The 14,139-nt window shown below is 49.3% G+C and overlaps 1 protein-coding gene across 2 annotated transcripts in view; it reads right to left on the bottom strand.

The window, feature by feature from the left end:
• LOC123376917 (interleukin-20 receptor subunit alpha-like) overlaps positions 1–11,711 on the bottom strand; it is a 49,092-nt gene extending 37,381 nt beyond the window's left edge. For both annotated transcript variants that reach the window (XM_045029190.1, XR_006581989.1), the window contains exons 1-3: positions 11,450–11,711; positions 2,568–2,696; positions 817–937 (exon numbers count right to left, since the gene is read on the bottom strand). In XM_045029190.1, coding sequence (XP_044885125.1) covers positions 817–937; positions 2,568–2,622 — 176 coding nt within the window. In that variant the 5' untranslated portion in view covers positions 2,623–2,696; positions 11,450–11,711. The remainder of the gene's footprint in view (positions 1–816; positions 938–2,567; positions 2,697–11,449) is intronic.
• Positions 11,712–14,139: the final 2,428 nt, after the last annotated feature.

Consider the following 14,139-nt stretch of genomic DNA (forward strand, 5'->3'; position numbering starts at 1 on the left):
TGCTTGGGCCAGATTAGACTTGAGCAAAATGTTTCAGACAAATAGTTCATTCACTGAAAAATGCAGTTTCAGTCAACCAGAAATTATTCACAAATTGGACACAAACTGTCTGAATGGTTTCTGCCCAAAGTTTGTTATTCAGGACTCAGACACCATTCATAAAATGGCTGCCGGTGGTGCCCTCCTTATAACCTTCAGCCCCGTGGTTAGGACACTCACCTGGGATATGGGAGACCCAGGTTTAATTCCTCCTTCACCTCAGACAGTGGGATTTGAACTTGGGTCTCCAGGAGAATGCTCTAACCACTGGGCTTTGGGATAATCTGGAGCAAGTCTCTCCTGTTGAAGTTGTTCCACTTTGTATAAATAATTAGCCATTGGAGGATGGACTTAAACCTGGGGACATCTCAGGTGCATACCCTACACATTATAAGAAGGACGCCACCACCACCAGCTCCTGCTCCACCCTCCAGGTTGTGAATCTAGCCCTTCAAAAATGTTTGAAAAAATACATTTTGGGTCAAATGAAATATGTCTCATTTGACCCAAAATGGATTTTTTTGATTTGTAGAAAATGATCGCAATCCTGGATTCGGCATGGATGGAACTGAATTTTTGTTTGATTTTTCAAAACTGCCATGGAACCTAAAAATCAATTATTCGCCCTGCTCTAGGTAGAAGAGGGAAGCCAGGAAGAGGGTGGATAACCTGACCGTTAAGAAACTAGGAGCCTAGAATGCAGAGAGGTTAAAGATGGGCCTAGGAATACACAAAACTGGCTGAAGAAGAGTCAGTCTGCTCACGGCTGTAACATACCGCTGGCAACTTTGAACCTCGTATTGGGTGCCATTGCCTGAGCCGGAACCGGGCTCCCACACCAAGAGAATATGGAAATTTTCAGATGTTAGCGTCACATTCTGTGGAGGAGACAGCATCCCTTGAAATGAAAACAAAGGAAAGCAGATCAATAGCATCATAAACCTAAGGGAAGAGAATGCTGCTTTCCTATTGGTCAGCTGTCAGGCAGAGACCTGCAGCATATGAAGGATACCCAAAGTATAACATTTCAGTATCTAAGGAGGTCACTGCAGCATGTGGATTTATCCTGCACAATTGTCTTATTTCCTCCGCAACAACAGTACTTAGCATTAGTTCTGCTCTTGGTTACACCCATGGAATCTGTGGTTCAAGCAACCTGATATTCCATTGTGCCCAAGTGCACACAGAGTGATTAGACAAACCTGAAGAGTGCAGACCAGTCTTAGGCTATGGCTATACTATACAACTTTTAGCGACATGGCTGTGCCACTACGTTGTGTAGCTGCTGTTGTTGGTAGGAGAGGGCCCTCCTGCCGACAAAAAATTTCCACCCGCCACGAGCGGCAGCGGCTTCGTTGGCAGAAGAGTGCTCCTGCCGACAAAGCGCTGTTCACAGTGGCACTTTTCGTCAGTAAAACTTTTGTCGTTCGGGAGGTGGGGGGGTTAACACCCCTCAACAACAAAAGTTTTGCCGACAAAGTGCCAGTGTAAACAAAACCTCAGTCTAGTGCAGTGTCCCTGCTTCCTGGCCTCGCTTTGCTGGCCTGCACAGATGAACTAGAAGTGTGTGGGTGGGGGAAGCTAGTGCACAGTCTGCCTAGAATTAGAGCTGTTTGAAAAACGCTATATATTTTGTGTTAAAAAAATAGATCAAAGTGTAAAACATGTATTTCATTTGAATTTTTTTGCTGAATTTTTAATATTTTCCAACAAAATTAAAACCTGAACGCCAAAAAAGTTGTAGGTTTTCTTTTTCTTCTCTTGTTTAAAAAAAACTCCTTTATCTTTCTCTTTTTCTACCACTGGAAAACAGTGGAAAAATAGGAGAAAAAGGAAAGCAAAAGCCTCCCCAAAATGAAAAAATGATGTTTTTATTTGGTTTTGTAGCCAAAATTTCAATCCAAAGGAAAACGTGTGTTGGTCAAAAAGTTATTTTGCATAAGAAAAAATCCAGTGTGATAAAAAAAATTCTGTCATCTCTTTATGGAGGTGGGAAAAGATTTCACTGTATACATATCATGCATGTATGCACACCCTATAATCCATATGTACACAGAGGACTCTATTGTTATTCAGTTTCTCCCTTCTGCTTCCCACACAGATGCTCAATTATGGTTTCAAACTGCCCATGGACCTTGCTGTTTGAGTTCTTTATCCCATCAGCCACACGCTTTCACTAAAGCATTTTTTTCCTAATAAACTGTCAATAGCTTATCAGTAACAAGGCTCTAAGCTATGCAGAGTTTTGAACGACTTGTCCTGTTAGGATATTAACAAGGCAGGCTGTCAAAAATCTTTTCTTTTGCTTATAGTGAAGGTCAGCCTTTACTTGGTCTCTTCAGTAGCAAAGCCACTGCGCTGTTCACTGAGCTTGTACATTTAGGTTTTCCAGGTATTCGACAGAGAGAGATCCTATGGGGCCAACACTGCACAGCTGTCCTGAGGCTGCGTAACCATTTTTGCCTAGGATTGTGAATCCTTTAGTACCCCTAGCCACCCTCTCCTTGCCAGGTCACAGTGGAGCTTACCCAGTAGGAGGGTCTGACGAAAGAGGAGGAGAAGCACACTCAATACAACAGGCATGGTCCTGCACTGCTACCGGCACAGCCACATCCATCTGTCTCTGTGTCCTACATGTGCGTCTTGGAGCTAGTCACCTGCAGGGAGGAATGGAGAGAGAAGGGCACAACCCTCGCTGGGTTACTCATGCCAAATGCAAATATCTGAGAGGACTGGAAACCAGGACTAGTGAAACACAGCCAGAAAAGAGCGAGACAGCTGGGGAAGGCATGCCCATGTCACGTGAGTCTGTGTCTTGTGGTTGCCACCTACCCCCTGCAGGCACAGGGCTCACAAACCAGCACACCACTGTCTCCATGGCGACCACTGGTGTGAGTGACTCACCGACTGGCTTATCTTTGGCCATGAGTCACACACACAGATCTGCAGTGAGCACCGTTGCTGCTGTGTGTCACCCAGAGCAGGCTAGCCTTCACACCACGCCATGCCATGCCTTGATGTGAGACCAGACACATTCCAGCCCTCACTGTTGTGATTTGCTACACAGAGCCTGCTCCTGTCTGCCTAGAGCTGCCCATAGGACAGAAAGTGCATCCTAGGGAAGGGACGGGCAGTGTGGAGTCTGGGCTGCTGCTGAGTCAGGTGTGACATAGCGTGACAACCCTGGACAAACTTATCCAGGTGGCCTGCAAATGGTTACAGCAGAGGGGAATTCCCAAGCAGCTCAAGATTGGGCAGAGCTAAGGGAATCCCTCATTATTAGGGCCCTACCAAATTCATAGACATGAAAAATTCATCACAAACTGTGAAATCTGGTCTCCCCTATGAAATCTGGTCTTTTGTGTGCTTTTACTCTATACCATACAGATGTCACGGGGGGAGGCCAGCGTTTCTCAAATTGGGAGTCCTGACCCAAAAGACAGTTGCGGGGGGGGGGGGGGTCGCAAGGTTTTTTTTTTAGGAGCGTTGCAGTATTGCCACCCCAGTACTTCAGAGCCTTCAGAGCTGGGTGGCTGGAGAGCAATGGCTGATGGCCGGGCACCCAGCTCTGAAGGCAGCAGCAGTGCAACTGTAAGGTGGCAATACCATACCATACTATGCCACCCTTCTGTGCTGGCTGTCTTCAGAGCTGGGTGACGGGAGAGTGGCAGCTGCTGACTGAGGACCCAGCTCTGCAGGCAGCAGCGCTAAAGTAAAGGTGACAATACCATACCATGCCATCCTTACTTCTGCGCTGCTGCTGGTGGCTCTGCCTTCAGAGCTGGGATCCCGGACAGCAGCCACTGCTCTTCAGCTGCCCAGCTCTGAAGGTAGTGCCATTGCTGGCAGCAGTGCAGAAGTAAGGGTACCAGTACCACAAACACCCTCTACAATAACCTTGCAAACCCTCCTCCCCTCCATGCCACTGCTCCTTTTTGGGTCAGGACCCCTACAATTACAACACTGTGAAATTTCAGATTTAAATAGTTGAAATCATGAAATTTATGATTTTTAAAATCCTATGACCGTGAAATTGACCAGAATGGACTGTGAATTTGGTAGGGCCCTACTCATAATGTGTATGTCTGGAGGGAAAAGTGGGAGGGATGAACATGGGTCTCTATTCGCCACCACATCAGGCCTGGTGCAAGGAGCTACATGTAGTATTTCTGAGTGAACACAGAGCCTGCTTGATAGCTTTGGAGCCTGATTCCTCCATTTATCTACAGAACAGGGGCATGGCAAGCTTTCACACTGCTCTCTTATCAAAGAATCATAGACTAGAATAATAGAATATCAGGGTTGGAAGGGACCTCAGGAGATCATCTAGTCCAACCCCCTGCTCAACCTCACCCCTTTCCTGAAGGTGAACCAGATGTCATGGCCCTTTCCACCCTTTCTTCAAAAGTTACCCTGCTGGAGTCAGTGGGAGTTTTGCCATTGACTTGAGTGGAGCCAAGATTTTACCACAAAACACTGTCCTAGCAAGCACTGTCCTCTGCAGAAAGACCAGGGCTGGGTGCTTGAGCTGTGGGGGAAGGGACAAGGAGCTAGTCATTGCTTTGATTATTCCAAAGTGGAATCAGGACATCACAGTGCAGTGTGGTACGAAGTTATTATCAGCATCTTACCCATGAGCAGTGATTAACAAGTGAATTGTGTAGGCCAGCCAAAGCACTGCCAATACCTCTGTAGCACACACATTTCTCCTTTGGGCCTTAAACTTTTTTAGAAATACTATAGATAGTTTTAAGATTGTGCTGGGGAAATTGCTTCCTCCTTGCCGAAGTGATGGCTCAAAGGCAGAGCAGAGCTTTGTTCTGAGGGATGCGTGCACTAAGTGTGGACAGGCAGGAACTCCCCCTTCCCTTTGCAGAGCGGGAAGAATTGGGATTTGGGGGAGGTGAATCTGCCTACAGGGGAGAAGGAGCATTTGAACACCCAGTCTCAAAGCGACAGCACTGGGGTGGGCAAGCCCAATCTGGATGGAAGGCTACTAAATGAGGGAGTCCACTGGCCTCAGCTCAGCCGGTGCAGCAGATACTCTCAAGAATGCCATGGTGTGTTAGTAAAATACACATGGCCCTGACTGGGCTATTAGAATCATGGTTTCTTTGCTTTGCCAATCAGTGGCCATCTCTGCAGCCTCCCAGACTTTGAGTTTATTTAACCACAAGGAAGACATTGTCCCTCAGCTCAAACCAGCATCCTGTCTCCAACAGGGGACAATACTAGTTGTTTCAGAGGAAGGTGCAAGAATTTCCATCATGTAATTATGAAGTATCCCACCTCTAGGGAAAGTTTCTGCCTAAACATGGCAATTAATAGTTACCTGATGACCTGGAGCTTGAGCGTTTCTATCCCTTTTCAGTTTTTATCCTTGCTAGAGTAAAAAACGGTTACTCACTTTCTCATAACTGTTGTTCTTCGAGATGTGTTGTTCATGTCCATTCCAATCAGGTGTGTGCGCGCCGTGTGCATGCCAGCCAGAAGATTTACCCCTAGCAGTGTCTGTAGGGTCGGCCCAGGCGCTCCCTGGAGTGGTGCCTTCATGGCCCCCAATATAGGGCCCCGCCGACCCTCCACCCCCTCAGTTCCTTCTTGTCGGCTATTCCAACAGAGGGGGAGGAGGGTGGGTATTGGAATGGACATGAATAACACATCTCGAAGAACAACAGTTATGAGAAAGTGAGTAAGCATTTTTTCTTCTTCGACTGATTGTTCATGTCCATTCCAAGCAGGTGATTCACATGCCAAACCTCAGGAGGTGGGGTCAGAGATTGGAGCCCAGCCCGTCCAAAGGCAGCATCATTTCTGACCTGTTGTATAATTGCATAGTGTGTCGTAAATGTATGTATCAAGGACCACGTAGCTGCCCTGCAAATTTCCTGAGTGGGGACTTGTGCCAGGAACGCTGCCGAGGAGGCCTGTGCCCTGGTGGAGTAGGCAGTAATCGGCGGGGCGGGCACCTTCGCCAGGCCACAACACTCCCAAATGCAGGATGTGATCCACAACAAGATATGTTGAGAGGACACAGGGAGACCTTTCATTCTGTCCGCCATGGCCACAAAGAGTTGGACGGACTTCCAGAATGACTTAATCCTCTCTATGTAGAAGGCTAAGGCTCTACGTACATCCAGTGAGTGCAGTCTGCGCTCCCTATTGGAGGAGTGTGGCTTGGGGTACAACACTGGGAGGAAGATGTCCTGGTTGATGTGAAACTGGGAAACAATCTTAGGGAGAAAAGCTGGGTGAGGTCTAAGTTGGACCTTGTCCTTATGAAAAACTGTGTAAGGGGGCTCAGATGTGAGGGCCCTGACCTCCAAAACCCATCAAGCCAAGGTAATTGCTATGAGGAACGCATGAGGTGGATCGAGTGCTCTATGCAGAAGTCCCATAGCACGAGGGCTTCCCGGCACGGGGGAGAGGAGCGTGCACCCCCGTTTGTTGATACAGAACGTCACCGAGGTCTTGTCTGTGAGGACTGAGACACACCTGCCTGCTATGTGGATTTGGAAAGCGTAGCATGCCAGATGCACCGCACTCAGCTCTTTGACATTGATGTGTAGAGCGAGGTCTGTCTGAGACTAGAGGCCTTGAGTCCTGAGGTCCGCTAGGTGAGCTCCCCAGCCCAGATCCGAGGCGTCCATCACCAAAGAGAGAGAGGGCTGAGGGCTGGCAAAGGGCACTCCCGCACAAACCACTCGCGAGTTGAGCCACCACAGGAGGGAGTCCAACACTGGACGGGGCAGGGTTACGATGCTGTCCAGAGCGTCTCGAGCTGGCCGATACACCGACGCCAGCCAAGACTGGAGTGGGCGCAGTCTGAGTCTGGCATGTTGCACCACTTAGGTGCAAGCAGCCTTGTGCCCCAGCAGTTTTAGGCAGTTCCTTACTGAGGTCGTGGGGAACTGGCTGAGGCCCTGTATAATATCCCGAAGTGAGCAAAACCTGGCTTCTGGGAGGTACACCCTGGCTTGGGTAGAGTCCAGGACCATGCCTATGAACTCTATCCTCTGCACCGGGGACAGGATAGATTTTTCCTTGCTTAGGAGATCTAACTAGAGGAAGGTCCTTCTTTTGAATTTGACCTGAGCCTCCACTTGGGCTATTATGCATCCTTTGATCAGCCAGTCGTCAAGATAGGGAAAAATCTGTATCTGGCATTTGCGCAGGAATGCCGCGATGACTATCATGAATTTTGTGAATACTCAGGGAGCAGTCAGCAGGCCAAATGGGAGGACAGCAAACTGATAGTGGCCTCTGCTCACCACGAATCTGAGGTAGCATCTGTGATGTGGGACTATTGAGATATGAAAGTACATGTCCTTCAAGTCTAGGGCGGAGTACCAGTCTCCTGGATGCAGTGAGGGGATGATGGAGGTTAGTGAGACCATGCGAAACGAGTTTCTTTATGTGCCTGTTGAGCTATCACAGGTCCAGGATGGGTCTGAGGCCCCGCTTGGCCTTCAATATTAGGAAATACCGGGAGTAGAACCCCTTGCCCCTTAGCTCCTGAGGAACCTCCTCCACTGCCCCTACCGAGAGGAGGGACTGCACTTCTTGAAATAGAAGTTGCTCATGAGAGGAGTCCCTGAAGAGGGACGGGGAAGGGAGTTGGAGGGGCGGGGGGGTACAGAATTGGACGGCATATCCCCTCTCTACTGTGTGGAGCATCCAGCGGTCTGAAGTGATTCGGGACCAGGCACGGTAGAAAGGGGATAGACAGGACGAGAAGGTAAGATCCAGAGATCATACTGGAAAGCCATCCTCGACCGTACCATCAAAAGGGTGGTCTAGGCCCAGGTGGAGGCTTGGGCTGGCCAGAGTTTTGCCCAGAGGAGGGATGTTGCCTCTTCTTAGCACTCCTGTTTCACCTACACGGAATATCCTGGTGGTTTTGTGGTTGATAAGGCTGAGGGGCAGGCTGAGGCCAGCATGTGAAGTCTCAGCAAGCGCAGGGTAGCTCTCGAGTCCTTCAAACTATGAAGTCTCTTATCTGTCTTTTCAGAGAAAAGAGCAGATCCCTCAAAAGGCAGGTCCTGTATGATCTGTTGGACCTTGTGTGGCAGTCCAGGGACCTGCAGCCAGGAGCCTCGTCTCATCACCAGCCCTGTGGCCAGCATGTGGGAGGCTGCATCCGCCACGTCTAGAGCCACTTGCAGAGATGCTTGGGAGACCAACTTTCCCTCCTCCATGAGTGTGGAGAACTCCACGAGTGCGGAGAACTCCACCCAAGCTTCATGGGGCAGGAGCTCCACAAACTTAGCCATAGACGAGCAGGTGTTATGCCCGTAGCGGCTTACTATGGCCTACTGGTTGGATATACAGAGCTGCAGGCCCCCGGTCAAATAGACCTTTCAGCCAAATTCTTGGCGTCCCTGTTTTTTGGGATGGAGCCCTGAAACCCTTGGCGTTCTCTCTGATTGGCCGGAACGACCACCAAAGAGTCTGGGGGAGGGTGGGTATAAAGGTGTTCGTACCCCTTAGAGGGAACGAAGTAGTGGCGCTTGGTTTTCTTGGCCGTAGGGACCAGAGAAGTGGGGTTTGCTACAGATTTTTAGATGTATCAGTTATTGTTTTAATCAGTGGCAATGCAACCCTGGATGGCCAGAGTGGGCTGGGATATCAATGACAGGGTCTACATCCTCCTCCACATCCTCTGCCTGTATCTCCAGCCTCAGGAGCTGTTGAAGAACACGGTTGTCCTCCAGAGCCGGGGCCGTCGATGTCCCCGTGACCACTTCGTCAGGCGAGGATGACAGAACAGGTAGTGGGCCCTGTTTGCTACCCTCGGCCCCCCTGGGGTCCCTCGGCACCCGGTACTCGATCCGTGGAGAATTTGGCACCACGGTCAGTGCCAGGGCCGACAAATCCAGCAGTACAGAGCTCGACAGCGTTGACAGGGTCAGAGCTGGAGCTTCCGGTGGTGCCATTGCCTGGAGAAACGGTGCCAGAGCTGGTTGAGTTATCGGTGCCACCGCTATCTGAGCCAGCGGAGCCGCTCCCTCAGATGATGGTGCCACCAGTGGCGGCGCCGGTGTTGACTGTGGCACGAAGGATGCTGACGACACTGACGCAGTTCTGGAATGCAGACCGTGGACTTGGCCCTGGCTCTGATGGTAAGCCCAGGGTGTCCAGAAGGGACATTGGGCAGGTGGTTGCTACTGTTGCTGCCACGGTGCCTGGTATGACTGGTGACTCCGCCAAGACCTGGACCTCCTGCTCCGCGACCTACTGGAGTGATTAGAATCTGCTTCTGATTCCGAGGTCTCCGAGTAAGAGGACCACGGAGGAGCAGTATCCTGAGTCACCAACAAGCGGTGCCCCGACTCCGGGGAGTGGTGTGGTTCTTGTATCTGCACGGGTGGTGACGGAGATGGAGACTGGCGGGCCATCATGGCTGGCTTACCCCTGGAGTGGAACAGGGGGTGCACGGTTGCCAGCGATTTGTCCCTCCTTTGCGGGAAGGATGTCACCGGCAGGCGCATCAGGTCGACCACCTCCGGTGTCGACGGTGGCTGTATGTCCCCTTGGTGGTCCGGCGACCGGGGAGGGTTCAGACTCGACTGGACCCCAGCCAGGAGTCAACGAAACCCTGGGCAGAGGCAAGGAGGAGGCAGTTTGTCATGGCCCTTTAAGTTTTGAGAGGGGTGAACGGCCCCTCACTGGCCTCTTCTTTTTTACTGGCACCGGGGATGGTAAGCAATGCCGTACTGAGGCCAACCCGTGGCAGTGCCGGTGGGCTTTAGAGTCTTTAACCAGGCCCGTTTCAGGCACCGTTGGTGCTGGAGCACTGTGCACCGAAAAGGACGTGCTCGGTGCCGGGTCATTGGGTCCCGAGTCAGATTGCGGTCTCGATGCCGCCTCCATCAGCAGGAGTTTTAGTCTCTGCTCTCGGTCTTTAAGGGTTCTGGGGTGGAAACCCTTGCAAATGCGGTCCTTCTTCTGGTGACTCTCACCAAGGCACTGCAGGCAGGAAGAGTGAGGATCACTCTTGGGCATAAACTTGCCACAGGCCTCGCAGAGCTTAAATCCTGGAGACCCAGGCATACTCCAGGAGGGGGGAAAAAACATCCTACCAACTAACTATAACTATAGAGAAACAACTATTAACAAACTGAGAACTATATACAACTAGGATCTATCAGACACTGCTAAGGCTCTTGCTGCAAGAGCGAGCAAAGTTCCAGCTAGCCATCACTGGCGGTAAGAAGGAACTGAGTGGGTGGAGTGTCAGCGGGGCCCTATATTGGGCACCATGAAGGCACCACTACGGATGCTGATAGGGGAAAATCTTCTGGCTGGCACGCACACGGCGGGCACACACCTGCTTGGAATGGACATGAACAATCACTTGAAGAAGAACTGTGGATGTTTATCCATATACATGTCTACTCCTTTTTGAAACCCTGCTAGGCCCTTGTTCTCAATGATATCTTGTGTCAATGAGTTCCAAAGGACAATAATGACTTATGCTAAAAAAATTCATCTTACAATTTTAAATTTGTTGCCTTTTAAATTTCATGCAGTGCCCCCCACCTCACCCCTTTGCTCTATTCTGAGATGGGGTCAATCGAAGCAGCCAAGTTTTCTGCTCCGTTGTAATTTCTCTCTCTGGTTGTCCTGTTCCAAAGCTGGGTGCCACCACAGTGACACACACAAACGTACCCTAGAGCAGGGAGTCCCAAACTATGGGCCATGACACAGTCCTGGGTGGTTCACTGGCACAAGTTGCGCAACTGCATTCTCCAGTCAAGCTCTTAGTAAATCTTTAACTCCATGGGACTTGTGTAATCTTGTTCAGTTTTAAACAAAATTGTGTTTTCCCTGAATGCCATATTTTGCTCTCAACATTTTTTTAAAGTGTAGTTCTACTAAAATTGTTTGGTTTCAAAGATCTTGAAACATTTCTTTGAGTGCATATTGCTAGGGATTTCTGTCATTATAATTGTTCATATTACAATGAAAACAAAACATATTGATTTACAGTGTTATAGTTCATATGTATGTAATAATTAAATTAAAATTTTCCACAAGAAATGTTACTAGTGGGCCACAGGGCCTATTGCAGCTGCATAGATGGGCCTCAAGCAAAAAAGTTTAGGAACCCCTGCCCTACAGCATGGGTGGGATCATTTATTTCACACATGCAGCTGTGCCATAGAGGTGCTGGAACAATTTTTGTAGTCGAGGTGCTGAGAGCCCTTGAACCAAAGTGTAAACCCTGCATATAATGGAAACTACTTCAAGCCAGGGGGACTCCTAGTTCCAGCACCTATGCCCCTGCCATATGCACTACACATATTTCCCCAGGTCTTTGGAGAACAAAAACAGCTCTGTCAAAGCAGGACCTGGGTTACTGGCAGGACAGTTCTTTACATCTGACTCCCTCCTTCCCCTCACATACCTGAGGACAGATCCTTCTCTGTCTCATCTGTCTCTCTTCCAAGTGAGCAGCACCCCGCGGCTGGGCTCTGAGACGCTTTGGGCGACAACTTGCCAACAACTGCACCCTGAATGACTTTTGCGGTTCATGTCCTTTTCCTGGTTTCGTCTCCTTTTCTTCCTTCCTTGTTAATGGTTTCATGCATGGCTCAGGCGGACAGAGTGCTAATTCTATCCGCACCATTGCCTCCCTCTCCTGGGTCAGCAGTGCCCTCAGCAGGTGGTGAAACAATGCAGCCTAGCCTAAGATTCTTTGTTGTATTTGTCAAATCCAATGGTGGTTTCACTGCTAATCTGACACACCTCTGAATAGCATTGTGAGGTCAAAGCAAATATTTATGACACGTGCAGAAGCCTACAGCACAGCAAATCCTCAGTCTATTAACTCTTTAATACTGCCTAACACTCAAGCACGCTTGAATGTGTCCAAACAGGCATTCATTTGGAAATGCATCTTCATTCTAAGGTATCAGAAAGGTAGCCCTGTTCGTCTGGATCTGTAAAAAGCAACAAAGAGTCCTGTGGCACCTTAAAGACTCACAGATGTATTGGAGCATGAGCTTTTGTGGGTGAATATCCACTTCATCAGATGCATGTAATGGAAATTTCCAGAGGATTAATTTCCAGATCAGGATTAAACAAAGACTGTGAATGGCTAGCCACTACAAAAGCAGTTTCTCCTCCCTTGGTGTTCACACCTCAACTGCTAGAAGAGGGCCTCATCCTCCCTGATTAAACTAACCTCGTTATCTCCAGACTGATTCTTGCCTGCATATTTATACCTGCCTCTGGAAATTTCCATTACATGCGTCTGACAAAGTGGGTATTCACCCACGAAAGCTTATGCTCCAATACTTCTGTTAGCCTTTAAGGTGCCACAGGACTCTTTGTTGCTTCGTTCTAAGGGTCCAACAACATTTTTTTTATTTTATTAAATTTGAGTGTTTAACAAGATAGAGAGTTTTCAGTTGGACCAGTGAAGGGTTTACAATACCTTGCTCGTGATTCCTGGCCAAAACCATTCTAAGTGCTGTCCAACATTTTTTGGCCTCAAAGTTTGCTGTCTGGTGTTGCTGCCCTGTTCCACGCCAGAGATGGCTGTGTCACGGACTCACAGGTCGTGCCCACTTTTGGCCCCGTACGGTCCCTGAGGGGAACTCCCTTCAATGTGACAGCCCCTCTCGGGGGGTCCACTCTCTCTTGGGGGTCAGGCCCCTCCGCCTCCTGGAACCATGCCTGTCTCTTGCCATGGGCCCTCTCAGGGAGTCCACTCGCTCTGGACCCCCGTGGCCTCCACTCCCAGAGGAAATAATGCAACCCTGTTCTCTAGACTGGGGCGACTCTCAACCAGCTTAAAACAGGAGGGTTTATTGAGTGTCTGAACACAGCATAGGAAACTCTCACGGCCATCAGGCCTGGCCTCCCTCAGCACAGTACATCTGAATCTCCGCTGAAACCAGGTAGGCTCTGCCTGCTCTTTCTCTCCAGTCCTGAGACCCTGCACTTTCCAGATGGGCATCCGATATCAGGGGCCCCAACAGCTCCTCCCCTGGCCTTTGTCTTCCGTCCCAAGTAAACAGGTCGCTGGGGCCCTCTTCCATCCTTTGTTACCCTCTGGCTGGAACTGGTTGGTCAGGTCACTGGGGTTGGTCAGGTCCGGGGGTCCTGGCTGCTGGGCAAGGTCACACCTCGTCCTCTACAACAATGAACTCTCTCCCACTACCTTGTTAAACATGCAGTACACAGAGAAACTGAGGCACACACACATTATTCATGTAAAACACTACAAAAATCCCCAACTTCATCACAGGCTGCATTTCAGCAATACTGAGGAATCCCTATACATTCACAGGGCTCAACTATCCCTCTGTGAGGCTGAGCCATGCTGTGGAGGGGAGGAGGTGGTCTAACAGCCCAGTGGAGGTGGTCAGCAGGCATTATAGCTTAGCAAGGCATAACACTGTCTGATCACTGAGGGCAGTGTGCTGGGACGTGCCTATTGTTACACTTGACCAACAGGCTTGGCCAGCACTATCCATGGAGAAAGGATCCTATCTGCACCCACATCTCACCCAGGCATGGCCCCTCTACTCCCCCCCGCCCTTTAAACAGAACCAAAGATCTGAGAAAGCTAAAGGTGGGTCATCATTTGGCCAGCTGCCTCTGAATTTGAGGACTCCTTCAGCACAAGACCCCATTATTAGCACAGTGATACCCACTCATCTCTGCTCCTATTCGAAGAGTTCAAAGAGCTTCCCAGAGTAGTATTAATGGTACCGGATTTATTGGCATCGTTACAGGACCATAAACCATAGCTTGATTACTGTACCCTGAGGACAAGCAGCCTCCTCAGTTTGTATCCAAAAACCTTGCCGTTTCACACATGAGAATTTGCACTAATGCTTTGGGATCCTTTTGTATATTCCTGACTTTCAAACCAATAAGCATGATTTTTTTTTTAAAATGGAGTTACTATAGCCTGGAAAACTTGTCATGAAAACTTATGAGCCCAAACATTTAACATGATGACTTGTATGGGAAAAAAAAACCTGTTTCACTGGCCCTGGGGTAGAATTTTTCAGAGATATCACAATATCTGCTTTGTCTAGGGGGTTTCCTTTGAGGTCATTAAACAATGTCATGATTTTTCTA

The sequence above is a fragment of the Mauremys mutica genome, chromosome 9 (genome assembly GCF_020497125.1).
Source record: "Mauremys mutica isolate MM-2020 ecotype Southern chromosome 9, ASM2049712v1, whole genome shotgun sequence".
Lineage (NCBI taxonomy): Eukaryota > Metazoa > Chordata > Testudines > Geoemydidae > Mauremys > Mauremys mutica.